The 25,523-nt window shown below is 38.1% G+C and overlaps 1 protein-coding gene across 7 annotated transcripts in view; it reads left to right on the plus strand.

The window, feature by feature from the left end:
* The window catches only part of apbb2b (amyloid beta (A4) precursor protein-binding, family B, member 2b), a 47,240-nt gene continuing 21,717 nt past the window's right edge, over positions 1-25,523 (plus strand). For 5 of the 7 annotated variants that reach the window (XM_026203987.1, XM_026203989.1, XM_026203990.1 and 2 more), the window contains exons 1-5: positions 1-105; positions 16,570-16,619; positions 18,996-19,126; positions 19,390-19,435; positions 20,940-21,896. In XM_026203987.1, coding sequence (XP_026059772.1) covers positions 20,942-21,896 — 955 coding nt within the window. In that variant the 5' untranslated portion in view covers positions 1-105; positions 16,570-16,619; positions 18,996-19,126; positions 19,390-19,435; positions 20,940-20,941. Of the gene's footprint in view, positions 106-16,569; positions 16,620-18,995; positions 19,127-19,389; positions 19,436-20,939; positions 21,897-24,045; positions 24,262-25,523 lie in introns of those variants that run through there. The other 2 variants (XM_026203988.1, XM_026203993.1) reach the window with 2 other exon arrangements.

Genomic DNA, 25,523 nt, shown 5'->3' on the forward strand with positions numbered 1-25,523 from the left:
AGATTCGACTCGAATGAACGACTCGTTCGAGAATCTAGAGGAGAACAGACGAGAGAGGTAAAGAAGAAAAAAGGAGGAGAACGGGAGAGGGTGCTGAAATCTGAGGTGAGTGATGTGCTATGCCAGAACATTTAACCTGGACATAAGAGCAGCTGATTTACGATTCGAGAAGATTCAATTCTTTCCGTTTGCCACTTTTGTTGGAAATGGCTTTGAAAGGTTGGTTAAATGAAGTTGTAGACGTGCTTCGCACAAACAGCGCGAGCAGAAGGCGGACAGACGCCTCCTCGGCAGATGGGCTTCTGAATAACTGTTTCCAATATGATCGTTACATTATGCGAAGGCTCGAGCTTTGCCACAGTAACAAACACGTTATCGCTTGATTCACAGTAGTGATATGACGCGCATTTGCTGCTGTTAAATCCAGTTCGTTTCAGTTGCGACGGAATGGTGTAAACGGGGGTCGCAGCCCTGTTTCTGAATGTCGCTCGACTTAACCGCTCTCTTTATGCTTCGCTGTTGATCCTTCAGTTTTACAATTAATGTCACTTAAGGAGTTAGATGTGTGGTGTTTAATAAGTGCCATTTGGGAGGTTTATTTCGCCACAGCTATTTTTACGCGCCTCGCCCCTCGGGTCTATGGCAGGCTCCGGCCCCTGTTCAAGGCCAGGCCAATGGAAAAGTCAAAGCAGATGGAATCGATAGTCTCTCATACAGTGTCGAGGCAAATGCGCTTGTTTAAGTTAAAACACCCGACATGTGTGTTTGAAAGAATCGTTAGTATGAGCCCGTAGGCCTGTGTCTGCTGTAGGTGCGCGTCGCGTCGCGTCTCAGTGGCGATCTCTCGTCTTGTTTCATGACGCCCGTTCTGCTCCAAGAGAAGACATGTCCTCCATAAGACCATTTCACATTCTCCGCTGCTTCCAGCCGTGTGCAGAACCACAACAGCCAGTTATACTGTAGAAATCTTTCACAGTAAGGCGTTTTTGATCACTAGCTGTCCTATAATTCATGGATGAAATGCAGAAGGCATGTGCAACATTGAGAGCAGCTTTGGGAATTGTTGTTATTTCAGAGCTGGTTGCTGGATTTCTGGAAAGAAGTGTTGTTGCCAGATGAAATGGTGGTGGTGGTTGTAAGAATGATCCTGTTTGTTTATGATCTTGCTAGTTTGTAAACTATATGTGGTCATTTCCACTTACAGTAGTTGCATCCCTGGGCCTTCCACTGTAATCCACAAGAGATGTGGGGTGTGATGGGTGCAATTGCTTCATGGGTTTGACTCTCTCAACACATTGCTGAACTGTTTATAAGCTCTAGAGTTGGGCATGAATAAAAATTATAAAAAATCTGATACAGAATTGTATAAAATAAATGCTATTAAAACATTCATATTAATAATATATAAAACTGTAAGGCCCCAGTGAAAAATGTTGTAAGCTATCTAACATATATATTACTATTAAATTTCATAAAGTAATAAAGGCATTATAACAGTCATATAAATATGAATTGAGCAATTATACCAGTTTTTCTGAAGAGACACAATCACGTTATGTGATGATGTTTTTAGTTTAGGTTTTTTATTTGAAAGGTTTCATGATGATCTAACCCTAAAAAATATCCTATTAATAAGTATTACGTGGTTTGTATGAAATAAAAACTAAATCTGTTTTATGTTGAAGAACTATACATACATTATCTCTAATAGTGGATAGAAAAAAGAAAAACTGTTATCTTAATATAGGATATGTATTCTCTAGATAATATTTCAATCATATTCTTTGGCTTTAGTACCATCACAACATAAAAGTCAGTTATTTAATTTTGGAAACGACATATTATCTTTATAGCACACTTTTTTTTTCACAGAGTCTACATAAAAATATATACATTGATTTTTAGGAAAGGGGCTAACTGCAGGGGGACAGTAATATGAAAATCCCTGATTTAGCCTATATGATAATCTCAGTTATTTGATATGTTTCTGGTTGGTTTTAATATGTTTAGAATATATGGTCTGAAACTTTTGGACCCCACAGTAGTTGTCCCATATATATCTATAAAAGAGTATAAAAATTGTTACTTTATGCCATATCTGAGATAATCTAATCTAAGATTTTGAATCATATTGTATTCATAAAAACTGTGAGCTCATAGTATAATGGAGAAAATCTAAGTGTAAACCTCTGTCTTTTTCAGTGGCTCTCGTCTTTTTTTAAACCCAATACTTGATCTTCTAAAGTTGACTTTTATCCCTTCACTTCGTGCCTGTCTGTCGTGCAACAGCAGCTCAGTTCAGTAGGGTATAGTGAAAATATATCCTTGTTAAGGATTCAGATTTCCTTGGGCTCTGGTTGGGATAAGGTCACTGCTTTAGGAACGAGAGCCTTCTGGAATGTTTTGCTGAAGGCTGTTGTTGTCATAAAGTCTTATTTTCAGAGCCAGTGCTCAATGTTAGTTATAACATTCATCATGGGTCATATTTTGGCCAAATGTTAGCACAAAGCCATGCCATATTATTGTGTTTCTCAGTGCACACTTTGCCAGCCTGTCAGGTCAGTATGACAGTATGACGCATTTTACAATTTGAATGTAGACTATTTTACATTTCAGGCATTTCTTGGTGCACAATTCCTATACACTCAAGAGTATTTGCAGAAACATTTAAAAATTAAAATGTGCGTAAGATCAAATACATTTAGTGCTTGATAAATCTTCAAATCGCTACCTGTGATGTAGACTCTCTCTACTGTATTGACTTTAACAGTGCTGACTATTGCCAAATCTCATATTTTATAGATCAATGTTTCCATGTTCAAGATCTTTCTGTCTTTTTCAGACTTTCAAAATGAAGGCCTGCTAATATTTTGTAACAATTTTCGAGATTAAAAGCAAACTAAGCTCTGTCATCTTCCTTCGTAAATGCATTAGTGTAAACATAACTTTTGCCCATTTTATAAACAAAAGAAGCCAATTATTTTCTGTTGGCACAGATGCTATAGATATCATGTGTTAAACCTGGAACATTCCTTCATATGATACTGCAGCTGTCAACGTGTTTATACTGCTCAGCCTGCAAATTTCCATTTTTACATTACTTTAGATTTTTTGATTGCATGGCCCAACAATAGATTTTTATTTGCACTTCCCATATTTTCACTTGCATATTCGAACCGGGCCTTGGAATGTATGACTGATATTTTCTTATTCTGTTTTTGTATATGTGTTTGTATAGTTTTTGTGAAGGAAATATAAAAGAGTAAACTCTAAAAGCTTGAAATATATTAGGCCAGATATTAATTATTTTTTCGCCCATTTTATCTATCTATTTATTCTGCGCACGTTCTTATAGCATTGCTCTGGAATACACACAGACATACACATCACCAGCAGCAGACTGGAGAGATATGACTTTGTCAGTGTATTGGTAACCATCTTCATACAGGATCTGGTATCCTTGTTGAAGCCAGTGTGTTTTTTTTAGGTAAGCGATGTGATGTCACTACTAATAGCAGCGTCCTCTGGGCACACTCTCTCTTTGTGTGTGTGTGTGTGTGTTGGTTTTCTATTCCAGCAGGCTGCTGCACTATGTCTCTGTCTCCCTCTTTAAGGGTCTGGACTTGCTGACTGAGGAAAAAGTGAGTCAGAAGGGGATAGAGAGAGAGGGGGGCCGAGAGGGTGGTGCTATGGAGAAGCTGCAGCTGATGGCTGAGAGGGGGGTGAATGTAGTACAGGGGTACATCTGCACCGTTGGGTTATTGCTCTGTTATATTGTTTTACGGGAAGGTGCTTTTACTGCAGGCATTGAGCTTCAGCCTGCTGAAGTGTTCTTTTAAGATTACATGATTATGGGAAACTAAATGAAGGCTGTAAACTTAGAGTTTGCAGGCTACATTTTTGCTGTGAAGCTGACGTAGCCAAAGGCTGCTTTGAAACAACTTCATTTTGGTCAAATTAAACATTTAGCAGCCAAATGAATTTTTAGCTGACAAACTACAATCACTACAAATCGCTGTTGCATATATGTGTACATATCTTAAATCATTTCTGTTTCATTTAGAATCAGACAAAACGTAAAAATAATTTGATTTCAGTAATGAAGCAACACACTCTCATGGTATCTTGTAACTATGTAATATTTTCCGATCCTTGTTCCCTCTCTAACTGTACTATTTAAATAAATGTAAAAACACCAAAACATACATAAAATATTGGCTGGATTGTGGTGCAATTTATGGAGCAAATGTACCCATTTAATGTGTCTGGTTGTGTATTTGTCCCTTCTGTGCAATCAGCATATGTGGCATTGTGTTGTTTACTGAATGAAAGTTTGGATCATATCCTAGAAATGAGGCTGCGTGCATCACCCGCCGTCTGATTCTCCAATGACTGAGTCAATAAAGCTTAAGACTGAAAATCAGCTTAAAAACTGTCTAGTGGGACGCTGGCCTCAGACTAACTTTAGAGAACTGAGAAGGGGGAGCAGCCAGACTCATCATTCATCCTTAATCAGTCCTGCTTTCCACAGAAGGGGGTGTAAGATCATGCCACGATCCCACTGTCATTTTTAATGTGTGTGTGTGTGTGTGTGTGTGTGTAACATTATCACACTACTCTCATCTGACCAATAGTTGCCTTGGGCTTGACTCAGGATTATGAAAGTGCTGTTTCATTCCCACTATGTGCATATGTCCCAATGCCTCTTTTCCATCCTGGCCTAACAATAGGAGGCTTGTATTGTCATTTCTTGCTCCCTATTATCTCCCTTTCTTTTTTGCTCTCTGTTGGGAGCCGACAGCTGTGTGGTCTATTTTCATGAAGAAAGATAAACTGTCTTTCACGTGGGTGAAAATATATGGATCTGCTCCTCACCATTTACACCAAGTTTGTATGTATGAGTTGGATTGAGGTGTTTGAATGACATTAAACAGAAAAATGCTTTTTTGCATGGTAATTCAATTCACCGGTCGCTTGAAATGAAAGGTCACTATTATTGACAAGCCTGACATCACTTCCTATTTCCTGTGGATGTTTTCACAGAGCCTGAGTACACACTCACTCACATTCCTCTGTGTGTTTGCTCAGAGTGATTGTGTATTGGCATGTCAGTGGAAAGCCAGTCAGACTTATGCGTCTTCATGCTTTTCTGAGAAATGCAAACATATTTATGCTGTTTTTTCTGAATGAATTTTTATTTTATTCTGTCTGGCTCTCCTTGCTCGGCCTTCCATCTGTGCAGTACCGAAATGAATTTGTGTCAGGCTTGTCTGGCTCCGAGACGTAAAACGCACAAACACAGGAGCTGCACATTAACCTTCTAGAAAGTTCCTCTGCCTATTCAATCTCCTCCTGTCTACGAACTCTGTCGACGTCCATCTTGTTTCTTTTTTTTACTGACAGAATGATGAGGTGAGATGTAGGTTACATATGCACATGAAAGTAAATGTACAATTCCAGTATTTCTAGCTGTGTGTGTATATGTTTTGTCAAGGCTGCATGTCAGGTGCAGATGGTAATTTTTATGCTAATTTTCATGCCTCAAAGCAGTGTGCTCTCAAAGCTGACAGGTCCAAAGGTATGAGTGTATGTGCGTGAATGTTTCACATCAGTCATGTCAGCTGCTGTAATTTCATATTCACCTATCATGCCAAAAGCAAACAGATCACTGAATTATCAAGATGTTTTATTAATGCTGGGTGGATTGCAGTTGCTAGGGTGTTCTGGTTAGCTGCCGGTTACTTCAGTCAAAAGATCCAAAATGAACAGATTAAAACAGGTATTTGTTGTTTCATTGAATACTTTAATAAAAAAGATTTGAACACAAATAAGTAAAAAAAAAAAAAAAAACTTGGATTTGTTAAAATCCCAAACCCTTAAATATTGAGCAATCGTGAGCAATGTCATTGTTATTTCAGTGATGGAATTAAACGACTTTTGCAATCTGGGAAATTCCTATACAGTGATCTAATTTGCTGCTTAACTACCATAATATGATGGATCATTGGAGACATTAACTGGAGATATGGTTTCTAAAACTAATGTGATGTTAAGTATGTACAAGTTTGTGATTTTTACTGTTTTGTCTTGCTTTTCAAAGAAAAAAAAAACAATTACAAAGCAACAATTTAAAAATACTTATATAACTGTGAACATTTAAAAAAAAAAAAAGTTTTTACATTCTAGCAGACATTATACCAAAGCACAATTTAACTTAAAATTCATAAGTTAGTAAAATATAATTATTTGGCCATTTTTGAGACCCCCTTCATGAATCAGGAATAAATTTTTTTACTGTAAAAATAAATGCACTATTGATGAGCAGAAGAGACTTCTTTTTAAACATTAGAGAATATTACAGATCTCAATTTGAACACTATGTGTGATACAGTACTATTGAACACTATTGATAGAGCTGTTGTCATTATTCATGACTTGCTATTTTGTTTTATTTTACAGAACAACATTAACTACAAATTAATTACTGTAGTCTACAGAAATGTACTATTACGTAGTAAAAACTACAGTATTAACATTTATAAACGTTGAGGAGTTCTTGCTTCTTCTCATCTTTTATTTTGGAGGAAACCTGCATGAAGTCCTTAGTGCTTCTTTTTGTTGACAACAGCAAATTTATTTTATAGATGATTCTCCTTACGAATTTGAGAAGATTTTGTCACACGTATCACATTTTCACATCCATGCCTTGTAAAAATTAATACAAATGTTACTTAGCAACTGACGAGTAAGACTGTTTCAGTGCAGATTGTCCTCTCACTGAACCCAGGCTAACAAGCAGGTGCCGCGAGTTGTTCATCGCTGTCAGTATACATGCAATTCATGTGTGTATCAGAAAACAAAACCTTCGGAAGTTTATTTTTCTAATTGTTTAAAGCCATTTCGCAGTCACAGTAACCATCAACAACCACCCCTTCCTCTTCTCATCAGAGACATGAGATGCAGTACTAAACAGTCTTTTGCTGTCAGTGCTTGTAATTATTTTTGCATCTTCCTCAGACACCTTGAAATGCTTCCACACTTATTTGGCCGAACATAGAAAGAGCATTTTTTGCTATTTTCGGCCCAATCATTTTGTTTGTGGAACATTTGTTTCATCCCTAGTTCCAACCATACAGCTTTGCAATGCTCTTTGCAAATGTGCATTGGAAGTTTCATTGTGAGAACACTGAATCATTGAGCTAGCCTATGTTGCTAATGACAAAACATGCGACTGTAGTTGGATGACTATGCTTTTGAGAAACACCCCTGGGTAGTTGGTGTACCACACTCCCTCTTTGTATAATCTACAGAGTGGTCTGAAAATCTGTTGACCAAAGGCCTGTTAAACTGCAGATTGCTGGTTTTAATGGGTATTAGCACAAATACAGATTGCTACACAATCTGATCAGGAGTTACAGTTTTTCACAGAACTGAAATAGAGAGAGAAGGAGAGATAAGCCCTGTGTAAGCTGTTTTATGTAATATCGAGACTGCTGTGATTTGTCAATGTTTCGTTTTAAATTTATGTGTACAGGTCAACACACAGTTTTGCAGTTATTTTAAATGTTTTTCGGAGGAAATGCTGGGAACAATGGACTCATCCTGCTTGCTATTATAGAACATGCCTATTTCTACACCCCATCCACACACACACACACACTAGCCAGCTCTTTTTTGTTCTCACACTCTGTGTTGTGTCTAACTGAAGTTCCTTTCAACTTGCTTGTTGTGTGTGAGGATAAGGAGGTGTGTGTTGATGTTGCTATAATGGCTTGTAAGTCATGGTTATTGTGAGCCATCCGCTCCATTCATTGTTCTGGGATCTGTCTTGAGGTCAGCATCCTGCAACTATATTTCTGAAGGGGCTTTAGGTGTATAAGAAAGTAACACTACAAAAAAAAAACACTTAAGAATCAGAATCAAAATCAGAATGAGCTTTATTGCCAGATATGTTTACACATACAAGGAAATTGTTTTCATGACAGAAGCTTTTGCAGTGCAACAGAATGACAGCGACAGTAAGAACAAGTAAATAAGGAATAGCAATATATAAATTTACAATTGTATATGCAGGTATATTCCAATAGACAGTTTTGTATTTACAGGTAAATTATTTGCAAATTTGAAGTGTAGACTAAGTGTGTGTGTTAGATAAATAAGTTTATGAGTATATAAATAGTGTTGTGTGTTCCAAAGTTATTGTCAATTGTTCATTAGATGGATTGCCTGAGGAAAGAAACTGTTCCTGTGTCTGGTCGTTCTGGTGCTCAGAGCTCTGTAGCGTTGACCAGATGGCAACAGTTCAAAGAGGGATTTTGCTGGATGTGAAGGGTCCAGAGTGATATTGCCAGCCCTTTTGCTCACTATGGATGAGTACAGTTCTTGGAGAGTGGGGAGGGTTGTACCAATGATTCACTTAGCAGTCCGGACTACCCTCTGTAGTCTTCTGAGGTCAGATTTGGTAGCTGAGCTGAACCAGACAGTTGCAGTGCAGAGGATGGATTCAATTATGGCAGAGTAGAACTGTTTCAGCAGCTCAAGTCAAGTCTGTTTTATTGTCAGTTCTTCCACATGTACAGTACATACATACAGATAATCTAAATTGTGTTACTCTCAGACCCTCAGTGCATACAGATAACACTAACAGTAGAGCCTAAAAGTCTAGATCAAATATGAAATATAAGATACAGCTATACAATAAGGGAATGTAAAAAAAGACATATAATAAAATTAAAAATAAAACAGCGCAAGGCACATGGCAGATAGAGTGCAAACCAGTGAAGTCGACAAACAGTGTGGATAAAAAGATTTTTAGTGCAAAAAAAGTTTATTCAGAGTGATTAAAGTGACTAAGGGCTCGAGCAGTTGTTTTTATGAGCCAATGCTGCACAAAGTGACTGGTGCATGTCATCGTATGTTAGTGGGAGGGAGGAGTGGAAGGACCTGGGGATGTTGGATCTGGGGGGGGGGGGGTCGGGGGGGTCTTAGTTCAGCGGTGCCTGGGGCAGAAGAGGGAGCGAGTTCAGCTTCATTACAGCCTGATGGATGAAGCTGTCCTTCAGTCTGCTGGTCCTGGCCTGGAGACTCCGCAATCTCCTCCCTGATAGCAGCAGACTGAAAAAGCTGTGTGATGGGTGAGTGGGATCACCTGGATGCAAAGGGCTTTACGTGTGAGACGGGTTCCATAAATGTCCTGGAGGGAGGGAAGAGAGACACCAATGACCTTCTCAGCTGCTCTCACTATGCGTTGCACTATACCACACAGTAATGTAGCTCGACAGGATGCTCTCGATGGTGCCTCTGTAGAAGGTGTACATGATGTGGGGCGGGGCTCTGGCTCTCCTCAGTTTGCGGAGGAAGTAGAGACGCTACTGTGATTTCTTGGCCAGTGCTGCTGTGTTGTTGGTCCAGGAGAGGTCCTCTGTGATGTGCACACCCAGGAACTTGGTGCTGCTCACTCTCTCCACGGTCACACCGTTGATGGTCAGAGGAATGTGCTGAGTGTGTGCTCTCCTGAAGTCAACAACAATCTCCTTCGTCTTCTCCACGTTCAGAGAGAGATTGTTGTCACTGCTCCATCCGGCCAGGCAGCTCACATCGCTCCTGTAGTTTGTCTCATCTTTGTTGCTAATCAGACCCACCACAGTTGTGTCATCCGCAAACTTAATGAAGAGGTTGGAGTTGTGTGACGGTGTACAGTCATGGGTCAGCAGAGTGAAGAGGAGGGGGCTCAACACACATCCTTGGGGGGCCCCAGTGTTCAGTGTGATGGTGCTGGATGTGTTGCTGCCGACCTGTATTGCCTGAGGTCTTCCAGTAAGAAAGTCCAACAGCCAGCTGCAAAGCGAAGTGTTGAGACCTAGCTGGACCAGTTTGTAAATGAGCTGTTGAGGGATGATTGTGTTGAATGCTGAACTGAAGTCTATGAACAGCATTCTGACAAGTTTTTTTTCTCTATATGTGTGAGTGCTGAGTGGACCGCAGTGGAGATGCCATCATCGGTCGACCAGTTGGACCCATATGCAAACTGGAATGAATCCAGGAAGGGGGGGGGCACACTTGATGTGGTGCATGACTAGCCGTTCAAAGCACTTCATGAGGATGGGAATATAAGTACAACAGGACAGTAGTCATTGAAGCAGGATCGAGATGGCTTCTTCGGAACTGGAATGATGGTGGTAGTTTTGAAACATGTGGGAACAACAGCCTGACTAAGTGAGATGTTGAAAATGTCTTTGAAGACATCAGTGAGTCTCTCAGTACACGCCCAGGGATGTTGTCAGGACCCGGTGCTTTGCGTACATTGATCCTGCTGAAAGATCTCCTCACGCTGTCTGGGGTCAGCGTCATCACTTGGTCACTGGGAGGAGGTGGAGTCTTCTGTACACTGGTGCTGTTTTGTTGCTCAAAGCGAGCGAAGAAGGTGTTTAGCTCATTCAGCAGAGAGATGTTGCTGTCACAGGTCCGTGGTGGGGGCTTGTAGTCCATAATGGTCTGTATCCCCTGCCACAGGCTCCTAGTGTCTCTGCTGTTGCTGAATTGATGGGCTATCCTCCTGGAGTGATGTCTCTTAGCGTCTCTGATGCCGCGGGACAGGTTGGCCCTGGCTGTTCTCAGGCCCACCTCATCTCCAGCTCTGAATGCAGCGTTCTGCGTCTTCAGAAGTCTGTAGACCTCCCCTGTCATCCATGGCCCGGACAGTGACTGTTACATCATCAATACACTTGTTGATGTAGGCAGTGACAGTCTCTGAGTACTCCTTGAGGCCAGTGGTGTTATTGTATGTGGCAGCTTGCTTAAACATATTCCAGTCAGTTGTGTTTAAGCAGTCTTGAAGAGCCTCTGACGATCATTCCAGCCACACTTGAATCTGTTTTGAAACTGGTTTGCTGACTTTAATGAGCAGCCTGTATGCAGGCATTAGCATGACAGTGATGTGGTCTGAAGCCCCGAGGTGGGGCAAGGGGAGGGCTTTGTGAGCTCCTCTCTGTGTGTTGTAAACAAAGTCTAAAATGTTATTACCTTGAGTTGAAAAGTTAATGTGTTGGTGTATTTTGGAAAAACACTCCTGTGGCAGGTTAAACTTTCTCAGCTGGTGAAGGAAGTATAACCTCTGATGGGCCTTCTTAACAATGGCGTCAATGTGAATGTCCCACTTCAGGTCCAGGGAGGTAGTGGTGCCCAGGAACCTGAATGACTCCACTGCAGTCACAGTGCTGTTCATGATGGTGTGTGGGGGGAGTGCAGGGGGGTTTCTTCTGAAGTCCACAATTATCTCCACAGTTTTGAGTGTGTTAAGCTCCAGGTTGTCATTTTTGCATGTATTTAACCGTATTATTATTTATTCATAAAAACATGAATAAATCTAATCAACTTAAATAAATCAAGGATGTCCCATTTTGCAAAAGTTACAGGATTTACTGATTTGCACGAGAATTCATTTTTTTTGTATGAACGAAAGCGCACCGCTGGAAAGGGGGTGGAATGGGACGCAATAATAATTTTCTCTTGATTATTGTATTTTCATAATCGTTGGTGGCCAAAATTGAAATCGAAACTAAAGTTTTATTAATTGCACAGCCCTAAATGTTGTGCTTTTGAATTTTTCATTCAACAAAATGTTTAATGAAAAGTATCACAGTTTACGCTAAAATATTATTATTATTACAACTGTTTAAAACATTGATAATAATAATAAATGTTTCATGAGTACCACATAAGTAGATTGATTTCTGAAAGATCATGTGACACAGAAGACTGGTGTAATGACAGCTTTGACAGAAATTCAGCTTTGCCATCATAGGAATACAATGTGAATGTGAAAATGTGAAGTAATATTAATATATATATATTTTTAAATATATTAAACTTGAAACAGGTTTTGTTGTGTTTTTGATTAAATAACAAATGCAGTCTTGGTGAGCACAAGAGACTTCTTTCAAAAAAGGCCCCAGTCTGTTTGGACATTTAGAGTTTGCCTTTGAATATATTTACATAAAGAAAGTATGTTGGCCAAGTCTAATACTCAGCTCAGTGCACTTCTTCTTGCGGCTAATGAAAATGTTGTTAAAACGAACTTAAAAAAGAAAACAAGATCAGCACTGCTTTAGCTTGAGTAGTGGTAGAAGTGACTCTTTGGGATATTGAGTTTCTATTGAGTATGAGTTGGCTTTGAATATGACATACAAAGATCATGACATCACTATGGAATGTCACCTCCATCATTCATGACATCACTGAAACATTATCCAAAGTGCTGTGGGGCTGTAATAGTTGCATGTTTTCATGCTGTTTGTGTGAGTTTGTGTGTGTGTGTGAGAGAAAAAGCCCACTCCAGATGTTTGGCAGTGATCGTGTTTGAGGAGGATGGACTGGTTTTCTGTGACGCCCACCATCTCCCTCCCCCAATTCCTGTCTGCTGCTGGAACAGGAAATGGGTTTTGGGCTCAGTTCAGCTCCTGTGCTGTGCCTCTGGCTCTCTCACACACATTGTGGTTGTGTGTTTGTGTATGAGAGGGACAAGAATGCTCCACCGTGTGTTCCTGAGCCAGGCTACATGCCTTTTATCTTCGGTTGCTTTGTACCCTAAATCGTACACTTTTCTCGTACACTTAAAGGGGTAGTTCACCCAAAAATGAAAATGATGTCATTAACTATACTGTTGTTTCATGTCTGTGTAATACAGAAATTATAAATATTAAAGAATGTGCTTGTTGCTCCACTTTTCTATATATTTAGTTCTATATAATCAAGAGGATAAAAAAAACCAGGATGATCACAGAAATAACGTGAAGTAATTAAGTAAATAATAATAATAATAAAAAAATCTTATTCGTATGCTTATTAATTTAGGAGAACGTTTTGTTTAAAAAATGTCTTCTAAAAACAGAACTCCCATCATAGCAAAGTCAGTCAGGAATATTCATTTTCTGATTTTCACATAACCCCTAGCTGTGTGTTTGTCTGGCGTGACAGCATTGATTTATGATGTTCCATCATGTTCAATCTTACGGTGGTTATTAGGGAATGATATAATCTATGCATACTTGTCTCTTGTCATATGAGCAGTATCAGAGCAGACAGCATCAGACAAAACAGCCTTCATCTCGGTTGTGTTTGACGTACGTCAGCAGTTTCTTCTCTGATCAACTGCAACACAGAAGATATGGACTATTAGCTGAAGTGCTTTGCGTGCGTTTCTGACCTAGCTGTATTTTTGGGACAGTATTTCCGAAACTTTTCCTACAACTGAGTATCTCCTAGTCATTATAAGTAGCTTAATTTAAAAACAATAAAAGTATGGACTTCAAAATAGTTCTTTAATTATCATTTACAATTTGCCTCAGATGTGTCTCCTAAAATAGAAGTAAAATTTTACAGTAATGTTCCATTTGTTAATATTTGCATAATGACAGGAACTGGAGACTTAAAAAATAGAAAAAATCTTGCAGCATAATTATGGTTAAAACAACCTGATTTAATGCAATTTCAGTTAAATTTCTACCCTACACATTGCTCAATCACATGCACACAACACACTGCTCACTGCAGGGCTATTGAGGCCACACCCCCTACATGCACTGTGCTTTCCTCCATAATATGAACAGATAATTTCTTGAATCCTGCACACAAAATATCAACAAGTCCAAATTACATGAATATTACAAAAAAATATTTTAAACTTGCTTGTGCTGTGTGTAACATAGTGTGACACTAAAATAGCCTATACCATTGTAAAAACAAATATACTGACTGAACAAACCATAGACTGGAACAAAAATTTAGGTGAGATAATAATAAAACAGAAGTCTAAAAATTACCCTCCCCCCACACACTGCATTTTCTCTGAAGACACACTTGCTGCATTTAAGCCCAAAGACTTCATCTAAGTTTCGATATCTTAAATATATTTAATCTATGGGATTCATGTTTAAATACCAAAAAGTGATTATACAGTAGCTAGCTAGCCAGTAAAATCAAGATACGACAAATCTGAGTTAGCAATTTTTCATTGACAATTTATGAGATATAAACTAGCTCAAGCTGTGACGCTCTCTCTGCTAGCCAGTTTTCTGTTATCATACAGAAGGACAGCACTGGTCAAATGTTTGGAAACATAACTTTTTAATGGTTTAAACCTTGAATATCTTTTGCTCATCAAGTCCGTCATTTATTTGATCAAATATACAGAACAAAATAGTTATATTGCGCAATATTACTGGTATTACAATTTTAAATAATGTTTTTCCGTTTTAATGCTTTAAAATGTAATGTTTTTTTCTGTGAATGAATTACTTCAGTCTTCAGTTTCACACGATTCTTCAGAAATCATTCTTATATGCTAATTCTAATATGCTTATTTATAATCTTAAATTTTGGAAACAGTTGTGCTGTTTAATTTATTATAATTTTTATTTAATCTTTGAAGAATAATGAGTTGAAAAAAGAACAGCATTTATTTAAAATAGAATTTTTTTTAACAATTACCATTTAGAGGTAGAAAATATTTCTATTTTGAAGAAAACACTGTTCACTCATCATTCATCAATAAATCCTGAAAAAAAAAAACAGATTTCCCCCTAGAAATTCAAAACATGTTTTTTTAAATTTAAATAATTTTGCATGCATGTGAACCTATGATCAAAAAAAAAGTTTATATATATATATATATATATATATATGTGTTTGTATATGATCTAAATTAGATTTCCAGTTAATTTCCATAAATTCCCCAAAATCCTGTAAAGTCCCAAAAATTCATTTAAATTCCCACAAATTCCTGGTAAATTTCTAAATTGGAATATATACGAAGTTCCCATGGAAGGTTTCTGGAAATTTACCGCTCCTTTGCCACCATTCAAATGTTGAATTGTGTTTTTATTAACTATATTAATAAATGCTGTAAAAATGCGGTCACACTTATTTTAAGGTCCAATTCTCACTGTTAACAAACCATTAACTATACTTTTGCCTCAATAAACATCTAATTTGATGCTTATTCATAGTAAGGTAGTTGTTAAGTTGTCATGCAGAATATGTACTTTATAAGCACTAATAAACAGCCAATGTGTTAATAATAGGTATGCTAATAAGCAACTAGTTAATAGTGTGAATTGGTCCATATATAAAAGTGTTAACCCCCCCCCCCCCAAAAATAAAATGCTTGCATTTACCCTTACATTGGTTAATTAGCACATGCCTTTATCCAAAGCAACTTACAAATGAGGACAACAGAAGCTATCAAAGCAAATGTTTGAGATATGATACTGAAATCTCAGACTTTTGGTTGCAGAAGTAAGCATTTTGGCAAATCTTTTTGTGACATTGTTGAAATCTCTTCTGAATCTCACATTTGGGGATTACTGGAGTCTTCTTCTCTAAGCAGCAGAAGACTTTAACAAAAGTCCCCATTTGTTCTCCATTTAATCTCATTGCTGTCTAGGAGAGGCAGCTGGCATATTAAAGAGATCTCGTTTGTGATTTTCCTTTTCTTGTGGGCCATTTCCAAAAAAAAAAACCTCTCCATATTCAGAACACAGATCTAGGTTCCTTTGTTGGCTATACGATTCTTTTCAGTTTAAGACAGTTTTTCTGTGATGTTTTTCTTCCTAAATTCTTCAGATCAGTATATTTGTTCTAGATTCATTTTTTTAGGTTCTTCTATAGTATTAAACTCTAAAACCTATTTGATATCTTTAATAATATACAGTGAAAGAATGTATATCATAAAGAGTAAATGTGTACACAACGTTTTGAAAGAAGCATAAACTGGGACCAACTAAAAATTGTGTCTCAAAGCTTCTAGTATGCACAACATGGATTGTTTATACAGATGTTGATGGAAACCCATAGTGCTGTGGGTTTTCCCTTTCTTCTTTTCCTCTCTGTTGCCTTTTGCACTCGTTCTCACCATCTCCCTTTCTTTTCCCTCCCTCTTTTCATCTATGTCATTTGCCAGCTGTTTTCACAGTGCAATGTGCTGGAAAGCAAGTCTTTGATATAAGGCCTTGTGCGTGTGTGTTTGCAAGATTTCTTCCTTCTGAAATATGATTGTGACTTGCCTCTTTCCCAGTATTCATCTGCGTATTTGTATGCATGTTTATGCGCCTTTTATTGTTGTCGCTTTCTTCCATGAAACTGACTGGATGCACTTTTATGGCATGAGCAGAGAGATGTGCAGTTATGAACAGCAGTCAACTCCGACTATACATGTTCCTCCCTGTTTTTGCAGCTAAATAAACCTCCTTTAATCTAACCAGTCCGCCTGTTTGTGAGCACAAGCGTCTCTCTCTCTCGCCCTCAGTGGGATGTGCTTCACAGAACTGTGCCCTCTGTTTCTGATTTGCACAGTTGGATTATTCAGGTTGTGTGGTTTGTTTAACGTTTTATTTTCAGCTGCTAAAACCGTCAGTCAGTGTCTGCGTTGTATATTTAGTTCTTAAAATGATTTTTTATGTATTCTTTGGTATTTCTGTCTGGTATTATTATTATAATTACTTAAAGTGACACTTTTAACACACACTCACACTGTTAATTCACAAACTAACTGTGTGTTTCTCTGTTTTGCAGGTAGGAACCTCATCTGAATGTGACAAGCACCTCTACCTGCAGAGATACAGGTATATTTGGGTGTTGTGTGTGTGTGTGTATATATGAGTGTGTATGAAAGAAAAGTGCGATGTGTTTTTCTCAGATGGGTAATTAAAGCCTTCTGAAAATGACATGCCAAGAATTCTTCAGTTTTACCTCACATTCCTTCTTTTTTGCTCCTCGTAAAGACTCCAGTGGATTTGAGGGTGTGTGTGTGTGTTATGATTATAGCTGTTGTATCCAGATGGCAAACTCTGTCTGTTCTAAGTGCTGCGGAATTCATTTCTTTAAGTGAAGTTTGGAGTGGAAAAGAGCTGAGCTATTGAAGTGTATTTCATTCTGCTGTTTAGTGTGTGTTATCTTGCTTCAGCTCTCTGTGGATGGATTCTGTCCTCTCTGAAGTGTCAGTTGCTTCAATAATTTTTCGTAACGCACATTCCGGGGGACAACAGCAGGAACCATTTTCCAAACAATAGAGCTTTGAAAGGTTTTATTTTATAGAATGTGAATTACATTATTGTTCTGAAACAAACGGAACGAAAACTGGCATCACCATCTGCCTTTGTCATTATTTTATTCTCCAGCATAAAATGAAATGTTAAGCAGGATACCAGAGCCGCTCTTTTATACAAGAAAAGCGGCAGTGATTTATACTGTTTACCTCTGAAAAGACAAAAATACTATAAAGGCACTATAAAAGTATTCAACATGACTCTTATACTAAGTCTTCTGAAGCCATTCCATAGCATTGTCTGAGAATCAAACAGAAATTAAAAATGTTATGATTTGAAAAGCAGTTTTGGTTAGTTCACCTCAAAATTCAAATTATATTATCGTTAACCATGAGCTATGATCATGGAACCATGTCATTTCCAAACCAAAAACACTTGCGTTCGTCTTCAGAAATGAGGCTATTTTTAATATTTTCTTATAATTTTTTCCATCCATTTAAAGTCCATGCAACCAAAAGTGTCATGCATCAAAAAGTGCAAAACAAAAAACATTGTATAAGCTCTGTGTATGTGTGTTGATCAATGTTTATATATGATCATCATCTATAAATATATAAACGACATCTGTTCTTCCTATAAAGCGACCATGTCTCATCAGAAAGGTTTTAAACAGGTCAATTCATATCGATTATTTTTTGTACTTTTTGATGTTTGAATGTTTTGGTTGTGTGGAGTTTAAATGGATAGACAAAAATAATGAAAGAATATAAAAAGACAGAATTTTCATTTATTGTGTGACCTAGCACTTTAACCACTTTGTAATGATACTTTTTCTTTGACTGTGATAAGTGTTTATTAACATTACTGTTCGATCTAATGTAGTAAAAAACTTGAGCAGATAAAATATTACTTTGCAATGTCACACTTCATTCCAGCTTAAATGCTTTATGAGCACATTTTACTGAAATCCATACTGCTCACAAAAAATCTCCTTTTCGTTCTCATGGGTAGTTGCCTACAGCGGGCAAGAGGTGCAGAGCTTAGCGGAGGGTCAATTACTGTGGTCAGATTTAATTCATGTACTCAAACAGACACACACACATTCTTTAAGGTCATAAGCGTGGCAACCTCCTGAGTGAGAGAGAAAAAGAGAGATGCAAGGTTCTGAAAGAGGGATCTCAGGGAGGTTAGCCACCAGTCAGACATCTCTAATTAAAGCTCACCACACTCTCACACACACTGAACTGCTCTGCTTCTGTTTGATTTCTGCTCTAGGTTATGCATGGATACAAAATGCCAAACTAAATCAAAATCTCAGTGCTTATATGTCTGTCAGTCAAACCCTATTGTCATTTTTAACAGCTAGGTTATACGGAATATCTTAATATTTTGTATGATATTCAGTAATCGAAAAAAGATTTGTTATACTCATGTCAACTGATTCAAGGAAATCTATTTTTTATTTTAAATAATAACATAATTTTTTAAAATATATAATTTGTTTACTTAGATTTAAATGAAAAATGCTCAAGCTGTCACTCATATAACTCAAGTAATGGGTTGTGAAGCTAGTCTAACTCTTTAGGAAGTTTAATTAAAAGTGTTAATACTTGATATATGACATAGTTAGTTATTTTTGGTTTTATTGTTTAGACATGTATGCCCTTTGATCCGTGCAGTGTAAACTCATTTCATTCTTATTTACTACCCAGTTAGGTGATTCCTCTTGAGATTGAGTGTGTGTTTCTGTTTGTGCCTCCACCCTGACAGTTATTTTTATCATTGTGCTCCAGATGCATATTTCCACCCCATGCTGTTTACACACACAGCAGGAGATGTCCCGGAAGATACACACACACTCACACACCACTGACCTTAGTTGAGAGAAAATGCATTAGGTAAAAATGTCCATATGCTATCTATTTTCTAATCATCATTTTATATTGTGTTCAGAATAGATTTCTTGAGTGCTTCCATGGTGATATACACAGCTGGTGCTGATTGGCTAAAACCTTGATGAGGCACTGATTCTACACCATGGCCCAGGAGGCTCTGTGGAAATACCCACAATCCTCAGCTCCCTGGTGAGTATGACTGCCTGTTTGAATGGAACGTGTTTGTATTAACCTCTGCTGTTATACAGATATGATACTGAAATTTAAACTATACATTTGCAATTTTGAATAAATAATTACAGCATAATTACAGCACTGAATTACTGTTGCATGAATGGTATGACTTCATACTATTTGCATTTGCATGCATGTGTGTTTGAGGTTGTTTTTGTATGTTGTATATTATGTTTGTAGATTATGAAAGAAGGTAATTGTATTCTTTTTCGGTGCAGATTTACATTGGCAGCAACTCCGACTCAACGAGAAAACCTGTACAAGGTCAGACAGCCCTCTGTGCCAGGAGATGATTTGTGCAGGACTGAACACTAAAAAAAAATCTACATTGGCTATTAAAATGAACCTTTTAGGAGATTAATTGCTTTTGCTATTTGCCATTTTTCAGAACTGCTTTATAGATGTTGTATAGATCCAACATATCAACAGTGTTATTTTCAAACAATGTCAATTCAGCCTAACAATCAGATTTTTAGTATGCTAGACAATAACCCATAATATTAACTATATTAATAAATGTGAATGTTTTTAGAATACCATTTATTATTTTGGTGACATATTACAACAAGGTCTGATTTGGTAACATTGATGCATTAACATGGACTAAAAATGAGCAATATGTGTTAATAGTTAATAAAATGTTCATGGTGTTCACAGTGCATTAACTAATGTAATCAAATATTACTAAGATTAATAAACACTGCAAAAGGTATTGTTCATGATTAGTTAATGTTAACTAATATTATTTTATTACAGTGAATATCTGTTGTGAATATGTATCTTTAAATAAAAAATAATTTAATTAACAAGTCAGCAAATGAACTAATATAAAGGCAAACTTAAAATACACATTGCCGGTTCTCAGTAAATTTAAAATCAGACACAACTGAAAAATGATAAGCAGTTCTGTAACGAAATCAGCTGTGAATTCAGTATCAGCTCTAAATGATTCACTGGATAAGTAGGATGCCTGACTCATCACAATATGTTATTTGGTTAAATTAATATGGAGGCATATAAAGTGTGCTCTACTGTTGCCAATGGTGACTAGGTTTTTAAATTAAATCTCAAATTAATTTTTTTTTACAGTCTGGAGCCCTGTTTGTATCCATCTGTGTCTTCATGTAATATGTTGGATTATTGTGTGATTGGATACATCCTCTTTTCTTTTTGAGTGTTAGCAAAAATCGGCTCATCTTTTGGCATGAAACAAATTTAATTTTCCACCCAATCGCATCATAGTATGAAGCACTGGGTTGTAAATCAGATATAATCACATTCAATTCCCATCAGATTAAGTTCATTTTAAATATGGTAATGCAGTTTGGTAGCACAGAAGCAGAGCTGCTTGAGCGAAGACAAATAAGCTTTTCATGAACGTCATTGCTGATTCAGTCCCAGTTTCAATCTATTTGCAGTATTATCATATTTTTATATTCCTTCATGTTTAATCAAAGACAATTCTATATGATGCACATTGATGTCAAGTCACATTGATTAAATTGGTTTCTTTGACATTTAATCTGTCCTGACGTGTCCTAACCAACAGCGCCAAGCCACTCATCTGTCTATCAACCACTGGACAAAAACAAGAGCTTTAAATTTGACCAAAATGCTGATTTAGTATGTTAAATTAAATAATAAATCAATTATGATAAATTAAAAAGTTAAGAATTTATTAGAAATAAAAAATTGAATTTTTTAAATGTTTCTCTCTTGTATTGTTTATGTGTGATATTGACAGCTTTTTCACTTTTTCTAACTTTAGCCATGATGTCAGTCTGTGTGCCCTCGCCACGTAACCCCTCCCCCTCTGTGGACGTAGCCAATCACAACGGGCCCTCTGCAACTCCGCCCACTTCCCTCAGTCTGCGTTCCTCACACAATCAACTGCTTAGTGGTGATGTCATCAAACAGGGCCAGGCCACGCCCCCAAAGTGCCGGAAGAAGTACGCGCTCACAAGCATTCAGAGCGCGATGGGACTGGGCGAAGGCATGACACCACCCTCGTCATCTTCAGCGACAACTGCCAACCCTAAACTGGCCAAAAATGGTGCGAATCAGCTACGCAAAGCTACAGAGCGACAGGATCACAACAAGAACACCACCGAAGAAGACGAAGATGGAGACACAGCTGAATCAGAATCAGAGCACAACATCGATGATGAGTTGAGGAATGTCGAGGAATTAAGCCTCGACAGCGAGTCTAACGTCGACGACGTTCACAGCGACTTTGACCTGAACAACGAGCTTGTTGACGAGGAAGTGAATGAGTTAATTGATGAGGACACTAATGAGAAGGATCTTGTGGAGAATTGTGGAGACGACCTGCTCATTCTGTCCGAGAAAACAGAGATTGTTTCAGACAGGAAGTCACCTGAGGAGCTTAAGACCAAGGGTTACCTGGAGTCGTGCCTGGATGACCTGTCGTATGAACTGTCGGACACGCAGGATGAGGATGTCACAAAACCTTTGCTGGAGAAAGAGAAGAATCCCTGTCCCTCGTCTCCAAGTAAACCGCACAGCCCTGAGGACACGCCTCTCCTGTCTGTCGGCTCTTCATCTTCTTCTTCCTCACCCGAGACGAAAAAAGACAGACCACGGACGGGAGCCAAGACAGACCGGGCACTAAACCGCATCCAGAACCTTCCACACAGTGACGAGGAGTCCAGCTGGACCACGTTGTCACAGGACAGTGCATCACTGGGCTCACCAGAAGAGAGCGGTCAGTAGTACACATTCAAAGTGTTACGATGCTTGCTGGTCTCTTCAGTGTGGTTTTGTGTGTGTGTGTGTTTTGGCTCAGCGTAGTGGATACGGTGCACTCATGTGGTATGTGTGGTTTTCAGTTTGACTGAAGTGCGTTGGCAGAGAGGTGTTTGTGTGTTTGGTCTTTTCACTTCACTGAAGTGTGATCTAGGTAAGCGCAGCACAGTGTGTGTCTGGATTGAGGCTGTGGAGCAAAGCTTGTTAAAAGCTTCTTTACTTTTGTGTGTTCCTTTTTTTAAATCGTAAATTGAAAATGTAGTTTTGAAAAGGTAGAATTCATCCAGAAATTCTAATTGTCATCATTAACTCTCTTTAATGTTATTGCAATCTGTTGAAAATCCTTTCCACCAAAACTGTAAAGCATTAAAAAGTTCATGAAGCAATTGTTAAAATAATCTACATGAATCAAGTGGTTTGTTCTACAGTAAAGTCTTTTGATGACACATGATCATTTTATATAACAGATTTGATTTAGGATTTTATTTGCATACACAGAAAACATCAAATACGGTAAACAAAAGCCCAGACATGCTCGCTTGACAAGCCTGAACAAAAGTCTTTTGGGTTTGGAATGACATGAGCAAATAAATGATGACATAATTTTAGTTTTTGGGGGAACTATCCCTTTAAATTTGTCAGTTCCTCATACAAATTTATTGCAAAACTAAGGTAGCTGCATCTTAAATCACATACTTTCAGTCTCCGACTAGGTACTTTGCGACCATTAGTATGTTATACAGTGTATATGTATATACAGTGTAGTATGAATGTGTGTAGTGGTTCTGAAATCTGGATGTACTGCATCCACCATGTTGCCCTCTACAGATGACTTTGTGTCTACATGACACTTCCACAAAATGAATGTAGTAAATGACACTTGAAAAAAAAAAAAGATTGAACACTGTGTAATGAAATAAGTGATAAAATCTCTTTCATATTCTAAGCTGATACACTGTTGATTTTTAGGCTTTCCTGCTGATTCCCTTTGTATCCCGACTGCACAATATGTAAAATCAGTACTTCAAATGAGACAGATGACCGAATAGTCATGATACATAGCCACAGGAGCGCACTTTGAAATCTAAGTAGAAGAAACACATCATCGGGGTACTTTTTGTTGCTTCTTTTATGATTACTATGAATTTGGATTTATTCCTCAATGGAAGTAAGCCATATTTGGATCCAGAAGTTATATGGACTACTTTTATGATGCTTTTTGACTTTTTTTAAAAAGATTGACAGGCAGTGGTTACTGTTAAGTGACTGATTTCAGTTGTCAAAATGGATTAACATACCTAGATAATGCAACTGTAACCAGTGGCTGAAGTGAAGCATGATGTGTATTTAATCTGTAAAATATTCAATTACATATTATTACACAATATGTATGCTTAGACAGAAGAAGACTATAGCTTGACTCTACAGCTGTTGTTATTATAGCTGCATGTTAAAGTGTTTTTACTGTATGGAAAAGAGCAGCATCAACATTCTTCAAAATATCTCCTTTCGTGTTCCACAGAAGACAATTTATACAGGTTTGGAACAACATGAGGGTGCTTAAATAATTGTATTTTTATTTTTTGGGGGGTGGGTGTGTGGGGTCCCTTGCAACCTACTTGCAACATGAAGTTTATGCCGAGGGTAAATGGTGCAGAGTTTTGTGTGGTGAGTCAAAATGGCTGTGTCTGTGGTAACAAGTCTCCTCTCTGCCCCCGGACTGTCACTCAAACTAGTCTAGCATTGACACAGTGTCTGTCGAAATCTCTCTCACCAGACAGGAAAACCTCACAGGTGTGTGACAGGTCCGTTCGGCCAGCATGGTGGGTATTGGACAGCTGTGAACTGGTTTTACACCCAGATGTTAGCAGGCATCGCCACAGCACACTAACTCTTGCACATCCATCCCTCTCCCACTGTTTTCTTGTATCTTGTCATACCAAGGTCACGTGACCACACGTTAGGTGACACTGCAGGAAAAATGATCTCAGGGTTGCCGGGGTGACGGAGCGTTCGATGAGGGCGGTGGCTTTGCATGGCTGCATGACCAATCTGGTGTCCCGGATGGACAGGAAGCTGATATCTCTCTTGAAAGATTTGGATAAAAAATATACAGCAAATAAACAGAGTCTGTGGCTCTCGCATGCTCACCCACCCCGTCTCTCCCTCTCCCTTTCTCCATCAGTAGCTCGCCCCCTCTGTCCCTCTCCAGCTCTGCCTCTGCTTTCCTCAATCTTCTCATGTCATCCTCTCTGCTTGCGGCTGCTCAGTCATGATGCTGGGTAAAGACTACATGTTGGCCATTGTTATAGTGAATTACGAGGGTAGGTACTGCGCGTCGGTGTGTCTGTGTGGCTGTGAGTCAGTGCTGCGCATGTAGCTACGCGTCTCCATTGCGTGTGCATGCTCATAAATGCAGGCGGAGAAGAGAGATAAGGAAGGTGGGAGGATGCAGTGAAGGGTGTCACGAGCTGTGTGCTGAATACTAAAGTTGTGCATATGTTCATGGCACTTGGGTCCGCGTGTGTGCGTGAATTTTACGGCTGTTCTCCCCTCCCCCTCTGTTCGCCACATGCTTAATAGACTGCAGAAAGAGAGAGATGTTATCAAAAGTGGGTCGAATGTTTAAATCTAGGCTTAGGAGAGTTACTATATGCTAGCACGCTGTATAATTGCTGAAAATCCAGACCATTATTAAACATCAACCTGACTGTTGTCTTTATTTCTTTGTATTTGAATCTGTATAAGGGTTGGATTGAACTGTAATGAGGTTTTCAGGCAGCTGTGGTGACCCACTTATATATTAGGGACTACAAGTCCCATAATGCACCTCATCATGATTATTCCCAGTATTAAAGAACACTAGAGTTCCTGTAAAGCAGTGCCTCATCATCTTATTGAAAGAGAACTTGTGTGCAGGAGACGTCTCTAATAAGAACTTGTGTTCACTTTGCATGCTGGGAGAATAGATCTGCTGTACATGACTAGTGCTGGCTGATAGCTGTTTCACTCATTTAGTCAGTTCTGTTGGCTGATTATTAAGTCTCATTGAAGTGAGTCATGCCTTAAAGAGACAGTGAGGCTACTCAACTCAAGTAACTTCAAAGAAAAAAACTAAACATGCACTGAAATAAACTAACTAAACTAATAACTAAAACTAAAATAAAAATTTATAGTGGTTTATAAAAGGTGTTTAAAAAAAATTCAAATGACAACTCACAAATTGCTTAAACGAAAATGGGGAAAATCATTTATATATTGATTAAAAAGTACTACAGTATCTGAGATTCTAAAATAACACTTGTTACCTGCTCATATAATTTGGTGAATTTATAGACATTATTTAATAAACATTTTTTACTGGATACATATACTCTGTAAGTGTCAGTAATGTAGTTATTGATGAAACACAGCTCATACAAAAGTCACTTTCAAACAAATTACACTTGCAAAAATTTGATAAACAAAAGTACATTTGACTGCAGACAAGCTTCCAGCCAAAAGTTACTTTTATATTGACAATTCACAGCCAATATTTGTGCTATGTGGAGCTGGATTTTAGACTAATGAGATTTCATTATGGGTG

This window comes from Carassius auratus, chromosome 26 (genome assembly GCF_003368295.1).
Source record: "Carassius auratus strain Wakin chromosome 26, ASM336829v1, whole genome shotgun sequence".
Taxonomy (NCBI): Eukaryota; Metazoa; Chordata; class Actinopteri; order Cypriniformes; family Cyprinidae; genus Carassius; species Carassius auratus.